Source organism: Salvia splendens, chromosome 3 (genome assembly GCF_004379255.2).
Source record: "Salvia splendens isolate huo1 chromosome 3, SspV2, whole genome shotgun sequence".
Classification (NCBI taxonomy): Eukaryota; Viridiplantae; Streptophyta; class Magnoliopsida; order Lamiales; family Lamiaceae; genus Salvia; species Salvia splendens.
Genome location: NC_056034.1, coordinates 20,279,722 through 20,306,546, shown reverse-complemented (window position 1 = coordinate 20,306,546; position 26,825 = coordinate 20,279,722). Strand labels below are relative to the sequence as shown.

General features: G+C 41.2%; 3 protein-coding genes across 3 annotated transcripts; 1 reads left to right on the top strand and 2 right to left on the bottom strand.

The window, feature by feature from the left end:
• Positions 1 to 768: 768 nt before the first annotated feature.
• On the bottom strand, positions 769 to 2,744 carry LOC121796722. Its single transcript, XM_042195511.1, has 3 exons — positions 2,673 to 2,744; positions 1,260 to 2,480; positions 769 to 870 (listed from the first exon to the last, which is right to left on the bottom strand). Exons 1-3 carry the CDS (start codon positions 2,742 to 2,744, stop codon positions 769 to 771), a joined length of 1,395 nt encoding a protein of 464 aa, XP_042051445.1.
• Positions 2,745 to 21,312: 18,568 nt separating this feature from the next.
• LOC121795410 (metallothionein-like protein type 2) lies at positions 21,313 to 22,046 on the top strand. The gene is made up of 3 exons (XM_042193937.1): positions 21,313 to 21,469; positions 21,546 to 21,629; positions 21,706 to 22,046. Exons 1-3 carry the CDS (start codon positions 21,405 to 21,407, stop codon positions 21,797 to 21,799), a joined length of 243 nt encoding a protein of 80 aa, XP_042049871.1. The 5' UTR covers positions 21,313 to 21,404; the 3' UTR covers positions 21,800 to 22,046.
• A 114-nt stretch (positions 22,047 to 22,160) lies between these two features.
• On the bottom strand, positions 22,161 to 25,548 carry LOC121795409 (kinesin-like protein KIN-10B). The gene is made up of 13 exons (XM_042193936.1): positions 25,186 to 25,548; positions 24,944 to 25,112; positions 24,374 to 24,767; positions 24,084 to 24,289; positions 23,696 to 23,997; positions 23,553 to 23,616; positions 23,391 to 23,475; positions 23,012 to 23,277; positions 22,885 to 22,931; positions 22,773 to 22,794; positions 22,624 to 22,686; positions 22,487 to 22,525; positions 22,161 to 22,411 (listed from the first exon to the last, which is right to left on the bottom strand). The coding sequence occupies exons 1-13, from the start codon at positions 25,425 to 25,427 to the stop codon at positions 22,349 to 22,351; spliced, it is 1,962 nt and encodes a 653-aa protein (XP_042049870.1). The 5' UTR covers positions 25,428 to 25,548; the 3' UTR covers positions 22,161 to 22,348.
• Between the last annotated feature and the right edge of the window lie 1,277 nt (positions 25,549 to 26,825).

Below are 26,825 nucleotides of genomic sequence, written 5' to 3'. Positions count from 1 at the left end.
TGTTCACGCACGGGCGCACCTTTTTCAGAGTGCCAGCTGGCTTAGCTTCTCTGATACGCTTTCTCCCTCTCCCTAGGACGTCCTTTCATTGAGACAGTTGGCGCAGCCTGACACCTCTCTAATGACTGCATATGTCCTATCACCACTTGTCCCAGATTAATTAAATCACTGTGGCCACTGGTTAGCCCTCGTTGCACTGATCAAGTAGTCAATTATATCCAGGTGAAAACTCACATAATTCCACTTGATCAGTTTCTTTCCTCCACTTCCGACTTTTAATTTTCTAAGAAATAAAAGTAACACATTAAAAACAATTTACACTAATAAGGATTTGACAGGGTTCCCATGGGATGTTACTTGATCAGTTTAATAGATTAGGAATTTGTCGCTTGATCAAGCAGACTTCCCATGAGTATCCGATCACTTCTTCTACCTGTTCATTGGTGCGAGCTAGGCATTAGTAGTGGAATGTCGCCCACTACAAACGCCCCCATTCTGTCCCTTCCTGTCGACTCGCTTGCTACCAAGTAGTCGGCCATATCTGCAAACACTGCCCTTTTCTGTGCGTGTTGTCCCCATCTTATCTGTTTTCTTTGATCAATTTTCCCTTCCTGGCAGATCCGTTGTTCTTCAGATTGTGACTTGATTAGATGCAGGTGCCCTTCAGGGAAATCGGCTGGAATGGTTTACCTGTTTCCTTCTCGCAGAATTCGGCATAGGTGATTCACCTCTCTGTCCTCACATCTTTTCTTATCCACTGCTTCCCATTCAAACTTCTGTATAAGGAATAACCACCTGTGCAAACGCGGGTTTGATCCCCTTTTCGCCAAGAGGTACTTGACAACCGCCTGGTTTGTATACACTATTACCCTGGAACCAAGTAGGTATCGTCCAAACTTTCCAAATGCAAAGACTACTGATAGCACTTCCTTTTCGGTTGCATCATAGTTCCTTTGTCCCCGATTCAATGTTTCTGACACGTAGAGGGAAACGTAACTCTCCCCTTGGATTTTCTGACTTAATACTGCCCTCACAGCATGATTGCTAGCATCGCACATCACCTCAAAGGGGTGATTCCAGTCGGGGGCACGTATTTTTGGAAAGTTTATCAATCGGTCCTTTGGGAACGCAGCCTTGCAACCATCAGAGAACTCAAACTTCATGTTATTCGGAAAAAGCTTCGTCAGGGGCTGGGCACTTTTTGCGAAAACCTTGATGAATCTTCTATGGATCCTGGCGCGTCCTAAAAAGGTTCTGACCTCCTCCTGGTCGGTAGAGTATGGGAGTTTCACTGCCTGCGTGTGCATTGCTTCGATTGTTCGAGGGTCTGCCCAGTTCGAATTCTGCCCTTTGGGTGTCAGTTTCGGTTGACACTGGAAGAGTAACTCTTCCTCCCCCACCATGAACTCTTCCAATCTCAGGGCGGGGCTAATTCTGCATTGTCGATTAAAGTGGGGCGTCCCTCCTTTTTTTATAATGGGATGCATATACAACTCCGGGTGAGTTTCTATCAAGGCATGCGTTTTCCACTTGACTACCCCTTGATCTGGCCTCAGTTTTTTCTTCGATTTCCCTTCCTGTTCCTGCAGATTTAGCTTGACTGGTTTGTTATTGGCCTGGTTGGTAAAGTTCTTGAGAGTCATCGGCGATGCTGGTGCGGAGATTAGATGCCTTGTAGGCGAGGGATCTTCCTTCAGCGTTCCTTTCAATGGGGTAGCTTGGTCAGGTGGTTTCTCGACCCTTCTTAGTTGGATAACCTCTTTTGACTCGGTTGGTTGTGACGGTTGGCGAAATTTCATAATTGTCCTTCTAATGGCTTGATCGTTCATTTCTCCAGTCATCGTCGTATCAAACCATTCTGCTGCCTCTCTCTTGAGTTGTTCACCTTCAGTGGAACCAGAGGGTGGTTCTTTGAAGGATTTCTTTTCCGGATACTTTTTTTTCTGAGGGCTGATAGCGTCTACTGTTTGAATGCTCTCGCTGTCCTGCGGCTTCCTCACAGCTTTATCAACTTCGAATGTAAGTTGTTCTCCATTAAAACTCAGCTTCATCGTCCCTTGGCGGACGTCGATGACTGTGCTAGTTTTGGATAAGAATGGCCTTCCCAAAAGGATGCCAACAGACTCTTCTGCTCCCGGCTCTGTCGTCTTTATGACGAAGAAGTCGGCGGGGTACATAAACTTGTTTACTTTGACAAGTTCATCTTCCAGAACTCCTTCGGGGTAGATGCAAGACCCGTCTGCTAGCTGTATTTCCATATCGGTTTTGACAAGCTTAGCATCTTCCAGCTTCTCGTATATAGAATACAGCATATTATTGATGGAAGCCCCTAGATCGCACATTGCTTGCGCCATTTGGACGTTTCTGATGGAAATTGGGAGCGTAAATACCCCTGGGTCAGCTTTCTTTGGTGGAAGATCACTAGATTGGATCACTCCAATCACATTTTCTGCTTCGCCCATCTTCCTCTTCCCAGCAACCTGTTTATGGGTGTTAGGCTCAAAGCCTTCATTATGATTGAGTCTAGGTGCTGGAAAACTCGCAGATGAACTTTGACAAACTTTTTTCGATTTCAGAGAGACTGTATTGACAATCTCTCATCCTGTAGATTGTTGCACTGTGGCCGGAAGCCTTCCTTCATTCCCTCTCAGCTCGCCCAAGGACATGGCTACCTGAGATAACTGCTTTGTAAGTATCTTGAGTGCAGCCCTCTGCTCTTCCTGAGTTTTTTGTATTTCTCGCATTGCGTCTTGGGGCTGATGCGGGATCATCGCATCTCTTGGACCTTCAAATTTCTGTTTGTTATATCCCTGATTAAATCGCCCTCCTCCATGGCCTTGCTGATAGTAGCCGGAATGTCCATACTGCTCTGGCCGGAAGTGATTCTGCGGGTTTCCTCTTTGGTACTGCGGGACTTAGTTCACCATTTGATCATTTGGTTGTCTTCCCTGGTTGCAAAACTGAGGGACTTGGTGCCGGTACCCCCACTCTCCTTCCTGTTGTCGGCTTGACCAGTTAGGTTGTCCTCCACTTGACCAGTTCCCTTGAGGTCCTCTTGACCATCCTGCCTGACTGCCCTGCAATTTGTTCCCTCCAGTGTTTGGCCACTCCTGGACCCGAGCAGGCCAGTTGGGCTGCCCCTCGGTGAGTTGTAAGGACTGCGTCGGGGGTGGTTAGCTTTGATTCTGATCAGTCCACCTAATGTTTGGGTGGTCCCTCCACGGAGCATCTCTCTACTTCCCTTAGAACCAGTTCCCATTCGCGTTCCAATGACCTACGACATTCACTTGGGCTTGCGGCTCTACCTCAGGGGGGGATTCACAGTAATAATAATGATGTTCTTCTGGTTGGGACGGTTGCGGCACATATTGTGTCTCCTTTGGTGTAGGTGGTGGTGGCGGTCTTGCTTTCTCTACTGCCTCCCGCAGTTTCTTCTCCATTTGCTCAAATCGAGCCTCCAACTTTTCGTCATTGCGCGCCTCTGCTACATGCACTGCCCCTCTTCTATACTGGCCTCTAGATGTCTCGTACGACCGCTTAGCCTCGATCAGCCTCTCCAGTATATTTTTGGCTTGGCTAAACGGGGTTTTCGAGAAATCCCCTTGAGCTGCGAGGTTGAGGTCATTTTTGCTGTCCACCGTAAGTCCGCCATAGAAGGTCGAGTAGATCTCCCGCTCCCCCAGCTTGTGGTTGGGGCATGCTTGAAGCAGCCCTTAGAATCTGTCCCAGTATTGACCGAGGGGCTCATCGTACTCTTGTCTGGCTTCGGTAATATCCCGTTTGAGGGCACTCATCTTTGATGCTGGAAAGAAGCGGTAGAGTAATATCATGCGGAATTCGGCCGAGGTCCGGATGGATCCTTCTGGCAGCCTTGACAGCCAGACACCCGCATCGCCCTTTAAAACGAAGGGAATAGCTTTTAGCCTGTAATCTTCGGATGTGGATCCAGCCGGCACGGGCTGAATATTACAGTATCGGCAGTACTCCTCTAGAAATACGTACGGACACTCTTTTGAAAGACTGTAAAAGTGGGACAAAACAGCCAGTACTCATGATTTGATCGCGATGGTCCGCATCCCAGGAGTAGCGGCAATGGCATATGTGGGCTCCTTTTCATCATGAGCGTGCAGAGATCTGATACCGGAGTCGTCAGCGACAAGGGTCATCTCTGCTGGTGGTGGTTGTGTGTTCTGTTCAGCGGCTGCTGCGGCTTCTAATGCTGCTCTGTAACGAGTGGTGACAACGCCGGCTTCCTGGACTCTCCAATGAGCGTTAGTCTATCTGTATAGAAAGGGATGATTCCAGTGTCCACCGCGTTGGTACCTTCTCATCAACAGTGAAAAACAAAATGAGAAAACAAGAAAATAAGACTATATACACCTACGCACTACACACAAACATAAAGTAACACCATGCTTCCCCGGCAACGGCGCCATTTTGGAAGGACTTGGAAAGAGACGAAGACGTGATTAGAATGCGGATCAAGTTATAGGGAATGATAACCGAACCGGTCGGATCAGTTAGCAAATGTCGTTGCCACTTAATCAATACAGTCTTGCTCTCGCTCTTTCTTCCTTACCAAAGTAATTTGTAAACTCCCAATTTTGCACAACTTTAACAGTAAAGCGGCAAATTCGGGGTCGATCCCACAGAGAAGTTGGTGTGTTGAGTGTGTGAGTAGTGAACAGGGGGGGTTGGCTACTGCCACGCTTTAACTTGGGAGTTTTTAACTACTGTTTTTACTCTAGGCGGAATTAAACTAGCTAGCTTGATCAACAGAGATTTAACTACTGGGTCAAGTAAATTGCAGGTAACTGCGGAAAAGTAAATGCGAGGATGAAAACGAAATAACTTTGATTAAACTAAACTGAGAGCAATATAGCGTGAAATTAAAACTAAGCTAATACTTCGGAAAATAAGAAAGCAAGTAAAACCGAGAAGAATCTCGGTGGGTAATTTAGGAATACGCCGACAGAAAACAAGTATTCTGCAGCCCTTCTTTAATTCCCCTTTCTAACTACGCATTACTTTATCTAAGCTAAACTATTCTAGAGAACAGGACTAAGTAAAACTAAGCTAAACTAGACGGAAAGTAAAGGATCTCCACTTTCTTGTGTTGGCACACCCTCTATTTATAAGCTCGATTCGGCCTCCAGCTGGATAACGATCCTGACAGGGAATATTCGCTCATGCTGAGAATGAGCGACTCATTGATTGCTACGTGCCTTTCTTCTAGAATGACGACGCTTTTGAGTAACAGATTCATGTCTCAGATCCGTCCTTGCGTCTCATAAGCTAGCACGTGCCCCCTTCTAGAACGTTGTCCTTGATAACAGAATGGTGCGCCACTTCCAGCTCATTTCCTCACGTGTTCTTCTTCTAGAAGCCAGCGGTCCCCGCCTAACTGCTTGATCACTCCCCTTGATCAACTCCCCTGATTCTTGGCCTTTTATCGCCTTTTGTACTTGCTTGATCAGTTTGGCCTTGCTGCTTTGGTCAAGTGGCATTCCTGCACATTTAACACTTGTTTTGCGCAATAAACCGATCAAGCAGCGTACATTTTACCCTTAAACCGATGCATGAAATGAGCCTTATCAGCTCACCTCAGTGTTGAGTTAGATATGAAGGATTTGGGTGCTGCAAAGAAAATCCTGGGTATGAAGATATCTAGGGATAGAACAAAGAAGAAGCTTTCCCTGTCACAGAAGAGTTACATTGAGAAGATTTTGTCAAGATTTGGCATGCCTACATCAAAGGCTATTGATACTCCAAATGCCATAAACATTCATCTGTCATCTGATCATGCACTGAAATCTGAAGCTGAGAAGGAATACATGTCTCAACCTTCGTACTCAAATGCTGTTGGGAGTCTGATGTATGTTATGGTCTGCACTACACCAGATATAGCACATGTTATTAGTGTTGGCAGTAGGTTTATGGGGCATCTTGGAAATGAGCACTAGCAGGCTGTAAAGAGGATCCTTCGTTACTTGAGAGGTACGTCTGATGTTGGTCTCGTTTATGGAGGTGATACTCACTGTTCTATGATTGGTTATTCTGATTCTGATTATGCTAGAGATGTTGACGGTAGAAGATCTATGACTGGCTATGTTTTCACTCTTGGTGGTTCCGTTATTAGTTGGAAGGCAACTTTGCAGGTTGCAGTTACTTTGTCTACGACTGAAGCAGAATATATGACATTGACAGAAGCTGCTAAAGAGGGAATATGACTGAAAGGGCTAGTTGGTGATCTTGGTCTACATCAAGAGCAAGGTGTTATTTTCTGTGATAGTCAAAGTGTTATTTGTTTAACCAAGGATCAGGTCCATCATGAGAGGACCAAACATATTGATCTGAGGTATCATTTTCTGAAGAATGAGAAGAGAATTGAGGTGAAGAAAGTAGGTACTACTGATAATCCTGCTAATATGTTCACCAAGCTGGTCCCGCAGAGCAAGTTTCAACATTGTTTGGACTTGCTTAATGTCATGAGCTGTTAATTGCCCAGTGAGGGAAAATCTGAGGCAAGCTATTCGTCTAGCTAGGGATGTCAGTGCAGCCTGCTACCCGTGGGCTGGCCCAAATAGCCTACCAAATTTATAGGGTTAGGGTTGAAAATTTATAGCCCGAAAAAATTACAACCCGATTAGCCCACACCCGATTAACCCGCAACCCGTTAGGGCAAGACCTGAAAACCCGATGGGTTGGCCCGAAAACCCGGTAAAATTTCTATTGTTCTATTTATTTGACTCATAATTTGTCATTTCATTGATTATTTTTATAATATATATAACTAAAAAAATAACTTCTAATTTTATATTAAATATACAAATTATATAGTAAATCTTTATTAATATAATAATAGATAAATAAATTAGAAACATCCAATTCACTAAAAATTATATAAATTTCTAAAACATTCTTTAAATTTACTTGAAATATGTTTATACTTCATTTTGCACAAATCTCAAATATTAATATTTGTTCATGTTTATGTTTGAGTTTAAGCATATATCTCAAATTATCAAATTATCATAATTAAATGTTTTACATTTTATAAATATAACTAATTTTCATCATTATTTATTGGATTGATCGCATGTTAATTTTATCGGTAGCAACCCGATTAACCCGTTGGGTTAGCCCGAAACCCGAGCTTTTTGGATTAGGGTTAAACTTTTATAACCCAAAAAAATCACAACCCGATTGACCCGAAACCCGATAGGGTTAGCCTGAAACCCACCGGGCTGGCCCGATTGACATCCCTACGTCTGGCATTGTAATGATGCATCTGCAAGGGAGAATTCAAGTCAAGGTGGAGATTTATTAGTATACATTGAATCTGTATAGTTTGTCGCTAGCCGAGAGGTCAAGGGGGGTAACGCCCCCTTGTCTGGGGGTCCGGGGAGGCGGACTTGTTCGGATTTTCGACTGCAATAGACGTTTGATATTTTCCATTTTGGGTCAAGCCCGCAAGGATTTGTTTTTGGGTCACTCCCAAAAGGCCTCTAACTGATTAGGGGTTGGACATGTATTACATACACCTTCCAACTTCCCTCAAACTCCTGATGCGGGCTTGACCCAAAGCGGACAATATCAAACATCTGTTGCAGTCGACAATCCGAACAAATGGTATCAGAGCTAGGTCGATTGTGTCTGTCTTATTCCCAATGTGATCTGGTTTGAGGGAGAGGTTCGTTAAGTACAAACCCATCCCACATCGGGAGTCTGAAGGAAGTTGGAATGTGTATATAATTCATGTCCAACCCCTAATCAGTTTGACGCCTTATGGGGTGACCCAAAAATAAATCCGTGCGGGCTTTACCCCAAGCGGACAATATCAAACGTCTGTTGCATTCGAAAATCCGAAAATAAATAAATACCTTTGGTTGATTAATTAATGGGAACCTCTATGAAAGAATAAACTTAGTGGAAATGGTCATTTTTTACTAGTCCAGAATAATATGCTAGTTTCTCAGCCAAATTCACTTGCTCCGTATTTTATATGTCTAAATTCAATTCTTACCTAATATTAAAAAAGTACTACAGATAAGAGCAAGCGGGTTGTCCGTCCGGGATGTCCACTATTGCGACGGACGAGCGCTCGATTGACGAGAGGTCGTCTGCGGGTATGAGCGGACGTCCGCCGGGTCGTCCGTCGTGTCATCCGCTATTGTGGTGACTCGACGGACGTCCCGGCGGACATCCCATTTTCCAATTTTTTTAAAAAAAACTCTATATATACTACTCATTGCACTTCATTTCATTTGCACCACTTGTATTAACGATTTTCTCTCTCTCTACTCTCATTTCTTTTGAAGATAAATGGAGCACGACAGTGATTCTCCTGCCACGAGCGAGTCACAAACGCTGACGTTCCCCGTTGGAGGTGGGGGAAACGCCGGCGGAAGTGGCGGGATGCCCAGAATGATGCCCCAAATGTCGAGAATGATGGGCGGGGATGGGTGGGATGGTGCCCCAAATGCCCGGGGTGAGTAGGGGGATGGCTGCCGAGATGATGGGGGGAATGATGTCCGGTATGATGCAGGGCATGTCTGCCGCTGCGGGGGGGGGAAGGGGAGCAGAGTGGGGGTGCCCCAATCACCTGGGGACATTGTCTATCGGCCCTACATGGATTTATTGACCACCGGTTCCCAGAGTACTCCACTGGAGACTCAGTTCACCGGCAATGAGACTTTTTCACTGGAGGAGTTGGGGATATCTCCGATTAGGGAGACTACCACTCAGAGTCAACTGGCGGTAGGGCGTCGGTTGCTTCGGCAAGGTAGTCGAAGAAGAATGGCAAGGGCAGGGGCGCTGATGAGTCCTCGCGTGCGGAGGACGAGGGGGTGGCGGGAGACGAGGGGGAGGAGGTCGACGAGGGAAAGAGGATCGTCTGGAGTGAGGCGGAGTGAGTCGCTCGGGGCTAATCAAACTATCGAAAAGATGTGGTGGCGCATTATCCAGGCCTACGCCAAATTCTGCCTGGCTGGTGGAAGGTATCACGGGGGTGAGCAGTGCCGGAAACAGTGGGAGCGGGTGAGGAGGGCCATCACCCGATTTGCCGGAATCTATGAAAACAACAGTCGCACGATAACCAGCTACATGTCCATGGAAAATGTGAAGAAATTGTCTTTGCAGCACTACCCCGAGAAGGGGAAGTTCGGCAACTTCAAATACTGGGATGCCTATGTTGTGCTGCAGGATTCCTCCAAGTTTCGTGCGGGTGTTGCTGCTGGCTGGCCAAAGCTCAACGCCTCCGGCGAGTACAGTAGTAGTGTGGGTTCCCACGACCTCCCCGACGATGCCGAAGAGGCCCCGACCCCTTCCTCGTTTTCCTGCAGCCGTCGACCGTTTCGGCAAAAGACTGCGATGCGGATGCCTAGGGGAAGCGCCAGCCGGACTCACGAGGTCCAATCGGCATCTCCTAGCGAGCCCAGTCCCATTCTCACTCACCTCGCACGCATCCAACAGCAGCAGAGTATGATAGATGTCATATGGGATTGGAACACGGCGGCTGACCCCTTACACGAGAAGATGCTCAAGGGGGTCATCGATAGTATAAGGCGCGATTTGGGGCTCCCACCCCTGCCCGGGAGTGCCGCGTGTGTCGAAGCTTTCAGATGTTTTTTAATTTAATTATGTATTTTTTTCCCGTATTCGTGTCGAAATTTTAATTCCATAAATTGCATATTTGTGAATTTGTGAATTTTTATTATTGTGCTTGTCCACCGGGATGTCCTTGGGGATATCTGCTATTGTGCAATGGGATCTCCTTATGATATAGCAGTGTAGTGGGATGTCCTTATGATGTAGTAGGAGGTGTTTCTGGGATGTCTGTGGGCTTTCCCGCCGGGACATTCGTCCGTATTGTGGATGCTCTAATAAAGAACAAAAATGAGACCCTTGATAAAAGCAAGGGCCGTGGTAGTATGTCCGATGGCTCCAAGAAGTAGATTGAATATAATGGGAAAGTATGATAGCAACAGACAAAAAGCAAAAGTTAAAATGTTAAAGTAAAAGAAATTGTTAACTCTTGGTGGGTAATCGTAATTATCTCCAAAACGGCAAAACCCTTATCAACCTAACCTAACCTAACCTAACCTAACCTAAGGCATCCACAATAATACCTTGATTTTCAACCTTATTTTCAGCTATATATAATCTAGCTTTTTTTTTCCTTTCACCATTTTTTATTTCAGCCACAATACATGCAATAACAATAAGATAGCCTAATTTTTTGCCAGAACTTAGTTCACCATTTTTTCAAATATTTTAGTAGGAAAATAATAAAAATGAAAATAACATAAAATAAAAAACACAATAATAAAAACTACTCCATCCGTCCATGATTAAATGTCTCATATTTGACCGACTCGAATTTTAAGAAATTGTTTGACTTTGTGAAGAAACTACTTTTATATATTAGTTTTATAATAAAATATGAATAGAATGTGTGGTCTATTTACCAAAAATGATAAAAGTGAAAAGACATTTATTAGCAATGAACGAAAATGAAAAAAATGAGACATGTAATGGTGGATGGAGGGAGTACATAAAATTAAAAATGCAATGTAACGATGGACGGGGAGAGTACATAAAATAAAAAATGCAAATAAAAAGTATAGATAAAATAAAACTACACTTAGAAAATATCACGTTAAAGTCCAAATTGGTTGTTGACGTATATGGCGGCAAATTTGGACACCTCTGCTTGAAGCCGGCCCCAATACTTGCAGAGGTGATACCGTTCGCAAAGCATGGCCAGTCGAGCTTGATCCGGTTTTACGTCTCCGAGATTCGTATCTAGAATTTGTTGACACTCTGCTTGTTTGCGGTCACTGGATTGTCGGAAATGTCAACGTAACACTTAGCCACCAAGATCGTCTCCTCTAAGGTATACTTCCCCCTCACCCCCCCCCCCGGCAGGATTTTCCTTGGCTTTGCCCTTCCCCTTTGCGCGTGAACTGTGAAAGTGTGTCCATGCAAACTACTGGAGCTCGGCTTCTGAGCTCGGAAATGAAGCTCGGCTTTGAGTCCGGTTGTGATCGAGTGGTGGAGCCTCGGCAGCTCCGAGAAGAGATCAAGAAATAAAGCTCGGCTTTGAGCTAGCCGAGAAAGGCAGTTCGGTTGATAGCCGAGAAAGGCAGTTCGGTTGATAGCCGAGAAATGCAGTTCGGTTGCTAACCAAGAATGGCAGTTCGGTTTTAGCCGAGCAGCGGTTATAACTAACTTTGGGAAATAGAGTTAGTTGGATTTTATTTCTTGATTGCATCTTGTATAAATAGCTCGATAGAGCTCAGTAGTGAGAGAGCAGAATTACACCATATACACACACTCAGAGAGATTAAATCTCAAGATAGCAAGCAGTTGTGAGCGGTAGCGTGTGAGTGTGAGTTCGTTGTAATTGTAAAGAGTTCGTCAATAAGATTCCGGTCATCTTCTCCGTGGACGTAGGTGGATTATCACCGAACCACGTTATATCGTTTGCGTGCTTTATTTCCTCGTTCGTGCGTGTGTGAGATCGGCGGTATCTCGACCCAACAAGTGGCGCCGTCTGTGGGAAACGTTGAAACGTTTTCTTGATTGGTTTTCTGGGCGAGTTGAAGTCCGGGAGCTCTGTTGTCTGAGCCGATCTTGGCGATTGCCCACCGTTTGTTCGAGAAATGTCCACGGCCAGGTTTGAGGTGGAGAAGTTCACCGGCAGAAACGATTTTGGGCTGTGGAGGCTGAAGATGAAGGCCATCTTGATGCAGCAAGGCCTATGGGATGTCTTGAAGGGAAATAGTGATCCTAAAGAGAATCCGGAGGCCGACGAGAAGGAGAAAGGGAGGCTTCAAGACATGCAATACAAGGCCTATAGCACCCTGATCTTGAACTTGACAGATAGGGTGCTTAGAGAGGTTTCCAAGGAGGAGACAGCCGCAGGGGTGTGGACAAAACTTGAGTCATTATATATGACCAAGTCCCTTGCAAATCGATTGCATTTGAAGCAGAAACTTCTTGCCTTCAAGTTCTCGGATGGAAGAAGCATTGCTGAGCAGCTTGAGGAGTTCGGAAAATGTATTGATGATCTTGAAAACATCGATGAGGTAATCAAGGATGAGGACAAAGCCTTGATGTTGCTGAATTCCCTTCCTAAAAGTTTCGAACATTTCAAGGATGCGGTGCTACTTGGAAGAGAGTCCAAGGTTACCTATGAGGAGATTCATTCTGCCCTAAAATTGAAAGAATCACAGAGGATTGATCATCCAACTTCTTCAAGGAAAAATGATCCAGTAGCTGAAAGTTTGTATCTGAAGAAAAGTCAGAACAAGAAAGGCTTCAAGAAAAAGAAACCAAAGAAGGAGAGGGCTGAGGGAGAGAAGGAGACCAGGAGCTGCTATTATTGCAAGAAACCGGGCCATTTAAAGAAATCTTGCAATGCTTGGAGAAGGAAGCAAGGGCAAGAGATGGCTGGCAACCTGGAGACTGCTGATCTAGCTCAAGAGGTGGAGGCCAACGAGGCCTTGAATATACACTCAGGAGCAAAGATTGAAGAGTGCTGGATTATGGACTCGGGCTGCTCCTTCCATATATGCTCTCACAAATCCTGGTTTCAAGAATTGTCAGCATGGAGAGGATCAGTGATGCTGGGGAATGATCAGACGTGTGATGTCAAGGGCATTGGGGAGATCAAGCTCAGAATGAAGGGTGGAAGTGTCAAGACTCTCACAGAGGTCAGGTTTATACCACAGATCAAGAGAAACTTGATCTCTCTTGGATTGTTAGAATCAAAGGGGTACAAGTTTGATTCCAGTAATGGGATTCTCAGAGTAACAAAGGGTTCCAGAATCATTATGGAGGCCCAAAGAAAGAATAGCTTGTACTACTTGCTGGGAGAGACAGTGGTTGATGCAGTGAATGTTGCTCAGTCAGAGAATCTTAATATTTGGCATGCTAGGCTGGGACATGTGGGTGAAAAGGGCATCAGGCAGCTGGCCAAACGTGGTGTGATGAAGTTAGGTACATCAGAGAAACTGAGTAAGTGTGAATCTTGCATTCTTGGAAAGGCGAAGAAGCTGCCATTCACTGGTGGGAAGCACACTTCAACCGCACCCTTTGTGTATGCCCACAGTGACCTTTGGGGGCCATCTCCAACTGAATCCATAGGTGGAGGTAAGTATTTCATCTCCATCATAGATGATTATTCAAGAAAAGTATGGATATATATCCTGAAAGAGAAGTCCCAAGCATTTGAGAAGTTTAGAGAATGGCATGCTAGATATGAGAATGAGAAAGGGTCAGTGCTGAAATATCTTAGGACTGATAATGGCATGGAGTTTCTGTCTACTGAATTTGATAGCTTCTGTAAGGAGAAGGGAATAAGGAGACATAGGACAGTGCCAAGAAACCCCCAACAAAACGGGTTGGCAGAGAGAATGAATAGGACATTGCTAGAGAAAGTGAGATGTATGCTATTTTATTCTGGAATGCCAAAGAAGTTTTGGGCAGAGGCCGTTTCTACTGCAGCCGCTCTCATCAATAAGTGTCCTTCTTCAGCAATCTCTGATGAGACCCCAGATCAGAGATGGTATGGGAGCTTGGGAGATTATTCTGCATTGAAGATTTTTGGATGTGCAGCTTATGCACATATAAGGCAGAATAAATTAGAACCAAGAGCCAAGAAATGTGCAATGTTAGGATACCAAGATGGTGTGAAGGGATACAGATTGTGGAACTTGGATGGAGAAGGTCAGAATGTTATAGTGAGCAGAGATGTAATATTCAATGAAGAAGAAATGCCATTCAAGAAAAATGGAAGAGCCTCTGATGGTGGCAGCAGCTCTAGTATGCAGAACTTTGAGTTTGGTGAAGGATCTGGTGGAACAGATACAGATGAGGATGCTGATATTACAGAAAATCAAGAAGAAGGTGGAGTACTTAATCCTCAACCAGCTCAGGATGCGAGTGATCATGATCCACCAATGGAGCAAGCTGCTGCAAGTCAGGAAATTAGAAGGAATCCGAGGAGGAATGCAGGCTTGCCTAGTAGGTTTTCAGATTATGATATGAGCTTCTTTGCTCTATGTGTAGCAGAAGTACTCATGTTTTCAGAGCCCTCGACCTATGAAGAAGCCATGAGTTGCAAGGAAAGTCAGAAATGGATCAAGGCCATGGAAGAAGAAATTGAGTCCCTATTGAAAAATGGAACTTGGGTTTTGGTGATTGATCCAGGGATACAGAAACTGATCAGTTGCAAATGGTTGTTCAAAAAGAAGGTAGAGGTGGGGGAGGTTGAAAGCATACGTTTTAAGGCAAGGCTGGTTGCTAGGGGGTTCACACAAGTGGAGGGAATTGATTACACAGAGGTGTTCTCTCCAGTGGTGAAACATACTTCCATTCGGATCTTGTTGGCCATGACTGCTCATTATAACTGGGAGCTGCATCAACTCGATGTGAAGACAGCTTTTTTACATGGAGATCTAGAGGAAACAATCTACATGATGCAGCCTAAAGGCTTTGAGAAACCTGGAGAGGAGAAGAAAGTTTGCTTGCTGAAAAAGAGCCTATATGGCCTCAAGCAAAGTAGTAGGCAGTGGAACAAGAAATTCCATGAGCAGATGGAGCTGATGGATTTTGAGAGATCAAACTTTGATAGCTGTGTGTATATCAAGAGAAAGGGAGATCTGATAGTTGCCTACTTATTGCTGTATGTAGATGACATCCTGTTGGCTGGATCTAGCAAGAATGAGCTGCAGATTGTCAAGAAGGAACTGAAGCAGAAGTTTGAAATGAAAGACCTTGGGGAGGCAAAGCGGATCCTAGGGATGGATATCATCAGAGACAGAGGAAAAAGGGAACTGAGGTTGGTTCAAGCTGATTACATCAGGAAGGTGATAGAAAAGTATCAAGTGAAGGATGCAAGGTTAGTCTCCACTCCATTGGCAGGCCATTTCAAACTTAGCAAAGAACAAGAGCCAAAGACAGATGAAGCTAGAAGGGAAATGAGTCTGATACCCTATGCGAATATAGTGGGCAGTGTGATGTACTTGATGATTTGTACAAGGCCGGATGTTGCTCATGCTATAAGCGTGGCCAGTAGGTACATGGCTGACCCGGGCAGAGAGCACTGGGCCGCGCTGAAATGGATCTTGAAGTATCTAAAGGGATCTGTAATGATTGGTTTGAAGTTTGGTGGTGGAGCCTGGTCTGAAAAGGATGAAGTTCTTGAGGGATTTTGTGATTCGGATTATGCTGCCAACTTGGACAACAGAAAATCCCAAAGTGGCTACATATTCACGTTATTTGGCACAGCAGTGAGTTGGAAATCAAATCTACAGTCTGTGGTTGCATTGTCTACGACCGAGGCTGAGTATATTGCGCTAACAGAGGCTGCAAAGGAAGGAAAATGGCTGCAAGGGATACTACAAGATCTAGGAATGAAGCTGGGAGCAGTGAAGATTAACTGTGACAGCAACTCGGCTATATGTTTAGCAAAACATCAAATGTTCCATGAGAGGTCGAAGCATATAGATGTGAGGAGACACTTCATCAGAGATGAGATTCAAAGTGGAAAGATCAATGTGGTGAAAGTTCCTACCGAAGAAAATGCATCAGACATGTTGACAAAATCTCTGCCAACTTCGAAATTCAAACATTGTTTGAAGTTGGTTGAGATTGTGGAGTGTTGAAGCTTGTAACAAGGATTGAGAAGGGAATCCAGATATTGATGGAGTTTTGCAAGGACAAGGTGGAGATTTGTGAAAGTGTGTCCATGCAAACTACTGGAGCTCGGCTTCTGAGCTCGGAAATGAAGCTCGGCTTTGAGTCCGGTTGTGATCGAGTGGTGGAGCCTCGGCAGCTCCGAGAAGAGATCAAGAAATAAAGCTCGGCTTTGAGCTAGCCGAGAAAGGCAGTTCGGTTGATAGCCGAGAAAGGCAGTTCGGTTGATAGCCGAGAAATGCAGTTCGGTTGCTAACCAAGAATGGCAGTTCGGTTTTAGCCGAGCAGCGGTTATAACTAACTTTGGGAAATAGAGTTAGTTGGATTTTATTTCTTGATTGCATCTTGTATAAATAGCTCGATAGAGCTCAGTAGTGAGAGAGCAGAATTACACCATATACACACACTCAGAGAGATTAAATCTCAAGATAGCAAGCAGTTGTGAGCGGTAGCGTGTGAGTGTGAGTTCGTTGTAATTGTAAAGAGTTCGTCAATAAGATTCCGGTCATCTTCTCCGTGGACGTAGGTGGATTATCACCGAACCACGTTATATCGTTTGCGTGCTTTATTTCCTCGTTCGTGCGTGTGTGAGATCGGCGGTATCTCGACCCAACATGAACCGGTATGCACCTCCGAAGGGGATGGTAGAGCTACATCAGTTGATGGCTCCATGTCCGAAATCTTGTAGTAGTTTGTGTTGATTGGGAAATTGTCGACGAGGTTGATTCCGGAGTTGTGTGTTCATGGGGAATCCATTTCTTGGGCCATTATCGGCAGATACCCCTCTTGACGATTCCACGAGTCAGAATCTTTCGGATCCATCCCGCAGTCTGACTAAAAATGTAGTACACATTTTGAGCAGCCCAAGATACATTGGGGGACCACCGGAATACATTGGGTGACCATTGGGATACACTGGATAGTCGATGAAAATCGTTGGGGGACCATCATGATTCATTTTTGTGGAGTGTAAACAGAGAATGTAGAATAGAAAAGGGAGGAATGAAGGGATTACGAAGTGAGGATAGTTATAGAGAAAAATGTGAAATATATTTAAATTTTTAAAAAAAATAAAATGAAAAATCAAATACCCCGGAAATTCCAGTTGAATTTGAGTTGCAATAAGGCCGGAAAAATAGCAGCAAAATCAGGTAGACCGCCGCGATTGCGGCTGTTTTTCCGATGGCCGGAATTTTTTGGGATCCGCAATAGAGCCGGAAATTGCGGCGCCTCCATAGGCAGCAAATTACGGCCTTATTCTGAATGGCCAAAGCATGAGAAACATTAAAATGAAATGATAAGCCTTCCGGAAATATAGAATAGCTCTCTATCTTAGATTGGGTTAAGTCAAGAAAAGCAGACTTTATTATAGCTGTGATTGTGAAGACTAAACATTGCAGAGTGAAATTTGAATTTGGGCTCATTATTAATTAAGCACGGGCCGTTCTATTTAATAAGTGTGTTTATACTCTCTCGGATTTATAACGAAAGATTCTTCTTAAATGTGTTTCTTCGTTCAATTAGTCAGTTGCTAAATGTTTAACATGAAAAAGAACACTGGCTTTTGAAAATTAAGAGAGGTTAAAAGCTGTTAATAGTTGTGTAGGAATTGAACAATGGTCTTTTAAATTGAGAGGATGAGACTGGGCTTTTGGTTTGGACAGCTCCAATGTTCTTTGCTAGCTAAGAATTATGTAATGATGATATAAATATTAAATACTTGAAAGCCCAAACATGTAGCCCGTCTAACTTTGGTGAGAAAAAGTCCTAACAATTATAAAAATGAATAGATAGCCCCGTCTAGCTCAGTTGGTAGAGCGCAAGGGTTCGAGTTTAGTTGTGCTGAAAAATACTCTATATATTTACTTTTATTATAATATTATATCAATATGATATGATTATTTTTTGAGTATTTTATTGTCAATAAGACATTTTTTGTACGAATCAAATAGTTTTGGATTTAATCCAATAATCACTCGCTTATTTAAAATATTAGATTTATAGGTATATAAAATAATAAAAACACAATCATATATTTAGTAATATATATATAGGGATGTATTCATATTTTATGATTAATAAATTTAATTTGATTTTAAATTCATATTTTTAAAATACAAAAGAAGAAGTAAAAAAAAATAAAGAAAAATGAAAGGAGAAAAAAGAGAAGTAACAATTAAGAAGAGCAAAGTAAAAATTGACTGAAACAAAAATTACGAAAGAGGTATCGGTGAAGTATTTAATATCATTGCTGGTACCTTTTGAATGATGCATATTGATATTAGTGGATATATAGCCAATGGAGAAGTTTCCCCCCAATTCAAAAAGTAACATAAAGGATAAAAATGTATAAGAATAGTGTAAAAGTCCCTCCAATATGATTATACCTCATGTCCACAGACTAATAATGCGATAAAATTGTCCAATATCAGAAATTTAAGAACCCAGTTGTCCAAGGATTGAATTTGTAATTTACTCTTAAAATTATTATACATTGAAATAACAACTAGGAGCAAATTTTATATTAGGAAATGAATATATAAATAAAACAAGGTTCTCTTAGTAAATTATAGATTTAACTATAAATGCTATATAAATTTTATTCCATCTTAGTAGTAATTTGTTAAAAATGTACAACAACTTTCATAGTTTTGTAGTACAGTAATAATTTATTTTATAAGAATGCTATGTAGGTTTGATTTATCACTTTCATGAATAGTATTTAAAAATATATAATTATTTCATTGATTCATTTTATTCCATCTTAGTAGTATTTTGTTAAAAATATACAACAACTTTCATAGTTTCGTAGTAATAATTTATTTTATAAGAATGCTATGTAGGTTTAATTTATCACTTTCATATTAAATAAGTAGTATTTAAAAATATATAATTATTTCATTGATTCATTATTTTTAAACGAAATTAACTTTGAATAAATAAAATTAAAACACAGGTTTTAATATGTTCTTCAAATTAAAAAATTTTTAAATAATTATTATATTAGTTTCAAAGTATTTTTTTAATTTAAAATAAGAAATTATGTACAGAAATATTCTTTAAATGTAGTAGTTTCAATGAACTACATACTATTTGGTTTCTAAACTTTGTCATAATATCAAAAGGTTATTTTAAATCGAAAATTTTAAAATTCCCTTTAGAAGTATGAGTCATTTTAGAGCAAATTTTTTTCAAAAAGGATAAAAATCGTTTCAACAATATTACAACAAAGTCTAAAAATGTGTGATGGTATTTGGAAGAATGAAGATTGCATTTAATATTTTGACAAAGTTTAGATACTAAAAAATAATCCACTAAAAAATGTTCTGATTTCAATTGGTTGCCCCCTTTTTTACGATTTTGATTCTTGTAGCTATATTTTTTAATAAAAAATTTAATGATTGCTTAAAGTTGGAATCTTGTAATATCTGAGAGATAAATGAAATAATTAATGGGTTGGGCTCAATAGCAAAAAGATATTCCCGTGCACAACCAACGGATGAATTTGAATTATACCCCACCTACTCTTAAAGAGTGATTTCTATTAAAAGTAGTCTCCATTCCCTCTTCTTTTTCATAGTAGTAGTAGCCTAGTATGAGTACTTTATAACCCAAATATAGTGTACACTATCCACGCCCCATATTTACTAGATATATTCAAACATATAGAATCAAATTTTATTTATTTTTGGTGTAGAAAACTTCTTTAATTATATTAATTTCTAGATTTATATTTAGCAATAAATATGAAGTTATTGCTAAAATTTTATGATATATGTACGCAAAAAATGGTGTCAAATTTGAGTTTGGTGTAAATAGTTGGAGTAAGTAAAATTATGTGACATATACACAGTGTAAAATTTGAATTTAATGTAAATGGTTGGAGTAAAATTATTTTTTGGTGTGACTTACACTAAAAAATGACTTTGAGTTTAGTATAAATGATTGGAAATATTACTTCCTTTATCATTTAAACATATTGAATTTAGGAATAGTATGAATTTTAAACAAAGTAAAAGTAGGAGATATAAAAAATTTAGGAATAGTATGAATTTTAAACAAAGTAAAAGTAGGAGATATAAAAAGAAAAAAAATGCTGCTACTATTATTAGTAAGAAATACTACTAATCTGGGCATGGATTCAAATGGCAAGAGTGAAAATTTTGCAGGGATGTTTTCAGGGAAGAAGGGAGTATAAATTTTGGTTAATTGCATATAAATTATGAAATCTAATCATATTAGGATTTATACCAGTACATATTTTGAAATTTGAAATAGTACAAGAAATTTCAAATATTCTCAATTGATCTACTTGATTAAACTTGTGCTATAATTTTTAGTTTCTTATATTCAAAATTGCATAGTTCAGTCATCTATATTGTCACACTATACATATTTGTGCCACTAATTATTGATTAGTAGTACTCCCTCCGTCCCATGCTACTCGCACTTTTCATTTTAGGCCGTAAATTTGGGATTGATTTTTTTGTGTAATTAAAAAAGAATTTTAGGTGTAATGAGACATCACTTAATAAAAGAGCTATTAACTTAAACTAACATATTAATTAAATGCATTAAACTTGTGCTATAATTTTTAGTTTCTTATATTCAAAATTGCATAGTTCTATATTGTCACACTATACATATTTGTGCCACTAATTATTGATTAGTAGTATATGTGTCACTAATTTATCAATGAATTTGCCTCTAAAAATAATTTACTATTCCAATTTTGACAAGTGTAAAATAAATTAAAATTTAACAAAATTTCATGATTTTGATAAATTTCCTAGGTTTGAATATGGGATTGTGGGGTGATGCTATCTCTAAGACCATCCACAATAGGCGCCCAACGACCGCTCAGCCGAGCGCCGGCGCTGGGCGGTTCGCTGGGCGGTCTATTGCAGCCGCCCAGCAGCTGAGTGGAGAGAGAAACCGCGCAGCGCTGGGCGGTTATGTGGCGCTGGGCGGTCGGCTGGGCGGTCCGTTCGGCGCTATTACAGCGCCCGGATCGCCCAGCGCACCGCCTAGCGCGAAATTTTTTTTTTTTTTCCGAAACACTATATATACGCGCTTTGCTCGTCATTTTCCGAAACACTATATATACGCGAAAATTAATGTACTTTTTTTAAATTATTGTACTTTTTTAAATTTTAATAGTATTATTAAACTTTTCCCGTATATGTCTCGTAAATTAAATTCCGTATATTGTGTGATTGTTAATTATGTCATTTTATATAATTGTTATTAGTGATGTGTCTATTAATGTGGCTGGGCTATTTATGATGTGGCTAGGCTATGGCTGGGCTATTTATGATGTGGCAGGAGGATTTTTAGTGCTGATGATGTGGCAGTGGCTGGGTTATGGCTGGGCTATTGCTGGGCTATTCCTATTGTGGATGGCTAATATGACTTTTGTTAACTTTAAGGAGTTGTGGATTAGATTAGACAACTTTATTTCGCAATCAAGTATAGAAATTTCCACAATATAATAATCAACGCTAAAGTCTAGAAATATCTCGGTGGGTCCCATACTCGGTGTAGATGAAAACAGACCGATCGGATACTGCCACGTGTAATGATGATGTCCACGCTTCCTCGGCCTCGCACCCCTATAAATCGAGGAGTCGATCGAACATTGCTTCTCACATCAAAACACTCATTCATCTATCACAAGTTTGCATAATTAATCAGAAAAGATGTCTTGCTGCTCTGGTAACTGTGGTTGCGGATCCAGCTGCAAGTGCGGTAGTGGCTGCAATGGGTAATTAATCATCTCAATTCTCCATTCCTACCCATCCTTCAACAGTTTCATTAATCGATTCATACCATATCTACAGTTGCAGCATGTACCCGGGGTTGAACTACTCCGAGGCTGCCGGCGCCGCCGAAACCCTTGTGCTCGGAGTTGCTCCTCAGAAGACGTAAGTCTGATTTTGATTCGCCGATTTTTCAATTCAATTCGATTCAATCAATAATTTATTCTGTAATTTTGTATAGATTCTCTGAGGGAGTGGAGATGGGTATGGGCGAAGGAGAGAACGGATGCAAGTGCGGAGCTAACTGCACCTGCGATCCGTGCAACTGCAAGTGAAATCGAGGTTCCATCCCCAAACAGAGATGAACACCTTTTATATATATGTATCGTGTTTTTATTTACCAAAAGGCCCTCATAGCCTTTTCTAATAAGTTTGTTGCCTTTTCTGATGGAGTGTGGTTGTTTACGTCTTTTACTAGTATTAGCTTGGATGGATCTCGGCTTCATTCACTTGATCTTGTAACTTTGTAAACTCACTAAATCCATCCATATTGTTAGTATTATATTATTATTGGTCTTGTTATATCATGTTTTATCTATTGCTTTATTTCACCTTTTTTATTTTGTTATACAATCTTGACTGAAAATCTTGAAAGATTACTTTGCCCTACAACCCATGCATGACTCACAGTAAAAATAAGAGAAGAAAAATAAGATTACTTTGTCACTATAGTAACGTGACAGCTAAATTCCTAGTTAATACATGGACAAACGTATCTCTAAACACTCAAATTCAGTAACACACAGCAAGAGCAAGCTCAACAGGAAATGCAGAACCTAATATCAGCACAGGCTCAAATTTCTGTTGTCTTTGCAGCTCTGATCCTAGGCTTTGTGTATGAAATTCTCAAGAAGTCCTCTTGCAGCCCTTCCAAACATGTTATGCACCTAAATAGTAATATTTCTTCAATATTTCTGTTTCAATCCAACACAAAAAGTTCTTGTGGAAAACATATGCCATACCTGCTTTGAGGAAAGGCCTATCTTCTCCAGATCGCCGAGCTACAAAAGGTCGAATTAGAGAGTTAGTGGCGACTTTGTAACCTAAGCTCTCTTACCATGGGTAAAGTAGCAATAATAATTTGTGTGTTTTTTCTTACAGATTTTAAAGGACTTGTTTCCCTCAGCTCAATGATGTAATTAGCCATCTTTTGCCCAATGCCCTGCAACGATAAATAGGAGTAACTAATTATGATTTACAGAGTTGGGAATTCTATTATAGTCCATGGTGATCCGAGGGGAATGCTACCTTTAGCTCCATTAGCTCCTCACTGGCATAATAGACATGAAAATGTTCAATACAAACTCAAGAATAAGAGTAATGCACTTACATGTATAGTAACAGTAAACGGTGTTGATACCTGCTTGCCGTATTCAAGAATTCTATGTAATCTTGGAGAAGAGAAGTCTGTCCAAGAAATCCATTTATATCTATCAGCACAGGAAACAGAGCCGTGTAAATTACAAGGGAAACAAGTGAGGCAATACCTTCAAGCTGGAGCTCCGAGCAGTAATTTTATCAAGTGGGGTACCATACTCATGGATGCTATTTTCTCTATTACATGTTACTGCACGTGATGTAGGAGTCTTTGGATCCGAAGAAACAAAATGGGATCTCTCAATGTTGGAGTGAATTGGTGAAAGGACCTTCCTATAGGGCTTCTCAAGTGCTTCGATTTTCTCATTTTCCTGCAATAGGCCACTGGCATCGACGCATTTGTTTGTTGTTGTTTCCTTCCCATATTGTAGTTCATCTGGAATAAAGAAGTATTACACATACTTGAAAAGCACTTTTAAATTTCCTTCTCAAAGTAGTTTAATGTATATAGATAAAAGCTTTGTGAAACTAAGGCAAGAGATAGTGTACCAGCAGGATTTGATTTTGATGCATTGACAGAAACTGGGACAGAAAGCTTGTCTTGGTTAGTTTCTGCAGCAGAAAGGTTTTCAACCTGTGCAATAAAATCAGATTACTTGAAAGTATATGTAATTTTAAGTTTCGGTTGATATAAATCACATGAACACTAACCTCTCTTTTATAGTCAGTGTAAACTCCACCCTGAAATAGTTTTTTTCCTGTTTTACATGAACTCCTGGGGATAAACAATGACTTAAGCGTTTAGCATTCACGGGAAAGATCATGTCACATCATAGTAATGCAAAAATCATCACCTCTCTTTTGAATCTGGAACTTGTTCGTTGTTTCTGACAGCTTTAGTTGATGGTGTAAAAGTATTCAATTTCCTTACAGGTTTCACTGAACAAGGACTTCTACTGTAAAATGGAGAAGTGTATATTTTCTGACCACCTTTCGTTTTGCCCTTGGATTCTAGCCATGTCTGGAGCTTTGCCGCCATGTCAACTTTCATGTTTGAGTCTGCTTTTTTATGAGCAGGGCATACAAAATTGGAAACTTGGCGAGACCGTGCTGCCAAGCTAACTGTATAAACACATTCTTGGTACTCTCCTGGATTCTATGACCCAAGAAGCCCAAGTTAATACAAGGTTCTTGCAAGTTCAAAGCGCAAAAAACACATCAGAAAAGATCAAGTTGATATACCAGACAAGCCACCATAAGGGCACGGCTTGTTCCTCCGAGAGAATCCTGTAATATGCGTGTCAATTTGCTATCTCTGTATGGTACTCTCTGCTTGCTGTTATTAAGTGCATATATCACGTTCGATAGTGCAAAAAGAGATTGGTTGATCTTAGTGCTCTCTTGAAGTCGAATTCCTTCATTGCAAATTCTCCTGTTGTCTTCATTACCTAAGTTACATTGGTAGACAATCAAATGTTAGAATAACTTTCTTGAGATTCCACAACAGAAACAGTAGGCCAGTTACTGAAAACCTGCTAAATCAATGAGGTTAAGTTTGCCAGTGACACTTTTTTTGGTTGATTCATGAGAAGGGGTGGATACAGTAATCACTAGCACGCCATGGCTACGGCTTGATGCATCATTCAGACCCGTGCAAGCAACCTTTCGCCTTTGGAGTGCAGAGTTGAAAATCTCATGAAACTTGCTGGTTGAGTTAACCTCAATTTGAGCTAGCCCCTTGAGATGCATCTGTCCATCCTTGTCATCCAAAACCATGATCTCCTTTTCTTTAGGATCTAATAGATCATAACATCTGTCCAAGTATATCTCGTAGTACGATACTGCAATGCTACTTCCCGTACACTTGCACTCGGACAAGATGCTCGCAACCGCAAGATGCATTACACCAGGCAGCAAATCACTCCCCTGCAATTTTCATTTCACCAAATGAAGGTTAAGCTCCTAACATAGTACAGAGAATCTTATCTAGATATATGGGAAAATCATGTCAAATTCAACGCAAAATACTAGCATGTCATGAATTTTGAAACTGAGTCCTATTTATTAGTATCAAATTTAAGTTGTGTTTTAAGCAATGAAACCTGCATAGTATAAGTCTTTCCGCTACCGGTGGCGCCGTAAGCAAAGATGGTGGCGTTATATCCCTGAAATAATGCTGGAATCAAAGGCCTCACTTCCCTGTCGAAAATCTGGCCCACATTGTTGTCGTCTTGCCCGAAAAAACCATCCAAATTGAAGCACTCATTTCGACTACATCCACGGGAAAATATCAATTACTCATTCGAAAACCCAAAATTGAAAATTTCAAGTCACGAGGATTTACCTGGTTTCTTGTTCTTTGAGAAGAACGGTGACTTCATTTGAGGAAGAGTCTTCCGATTCTTGTAGAGATACGCAGGAGATGGGGTATCCATTTCTTGTAGAAATTTCATGAGGGAGAAAGGGGCGAAGTCGTACTATCACTCTGACCTGGGCAATTGAGATGGATTGGTGACGATCTTTGGCTGGGGTTGAAAAGATTTGCCGCTGAGGTGTGAAGCAGAGCTTTTCTGGTTGAGTGGCCATGACAATTTGATATTTTTGAACAACAGAGGAGATGAGAAGATGATGTTGAAATTTTCTAAATAGGAAAATTTTGAATGTGCGCTTTCATAGTTTAAATTCAAAAATCTGGGCATGGATTCTCCTTCCCGTTGCAAAAGGTACTCTACCAAATATTATCTTTTTATTCTATATTTTTATATTTACGGTCCTTGAAAAATATTGTAAAATTTTTTTGAACTTTACACTTTTGCGTTTTTCATTCATTGTTCTTTTCTTAATTTTTTTTCAATCTAAAATCTAGGGTTGATAATTTTTGCTAAGAGTGGCGAAACGGGTTACTCGCGGGTACCCGTACCCGATTTTAGCCAAATTTGTTGTCCCAATACCCGACCCCGCGACATACCGGGATTACCCGATACCCGTGTCGGGAATCCCGTACCCGACATTGCGGGTACCCGTATCCGACCCGAAATCCTAATAAAAAATTTAAAAATCATAATGACTGTTAATGTTCCCTAATTTACTTTATTAGGGCTCGTTCGCTTCATCTCAATTGTGAAATGCAGAAACAATTGTGTGGAAGGTGAGATCCTTCAGCGCATGAAGATTTATTTGTCCCTATTCTTTATCATGAATTCCTGTACTACCCTTCCTCATCAATAACGTGGTACAACGAAAAACAAAATATTCGAATTCCCCTCCTAATTTTTCCTTGGTTCGTGTCAAGGGAGCTCTTTATATAGACATTGCTTCTGCCTCATCAATCATCCCAGACACATCCTTTCTTCCATCTTTGGGTACATCATACACGGTGTTTTCCTCAATTTGTTCCCTTCTTTTCTTTGTAACAAGGTGTTTGGTTCTGCTATACAACATGTCGTAGTCGATGGTTGTCGTGGGGTCCGGAGTTGATGGAGTCGGCAGTGTTGCAGGTTTGTACTCCAAAGTACTGTATGTCATCAGTTTTTATGGCCTTTGATTATGGTTTAACTGTTGACCCACTTCCATATATCTTGTAGGGGTTCCCGGAAAACCACATCGGAAATTCGAAAAGGGTGATTAGACGCATCGAACGTGATCTCACCGGGAAGAGGAAATCTTAGCTGCGACTTTGGTCGAACTTGTGGCGTTAGGGTGGAAATCTAACAATGGCTTTAGGTCTGGTTATTTCCAGCGGTGTGAGGATAGCATACGTCAAGAATTTCCGTCGTCGGATATCAAAGGTTCTCCACATATCGTGTCCAAGATCAGCTTATGGAAAACAAGCTACACTAGCCTGCGTAACATTCTGGAGAGGACGGGTGTAGAGTTTAGTTCGAATGGCGATTACAAGATTGACATCGACGACGAGCAGTGGGAGCATGTTGTGCAGGTCAGGCTGTTTTCCGATGTGCATGTTTGACTAATTGTCCTTCATTT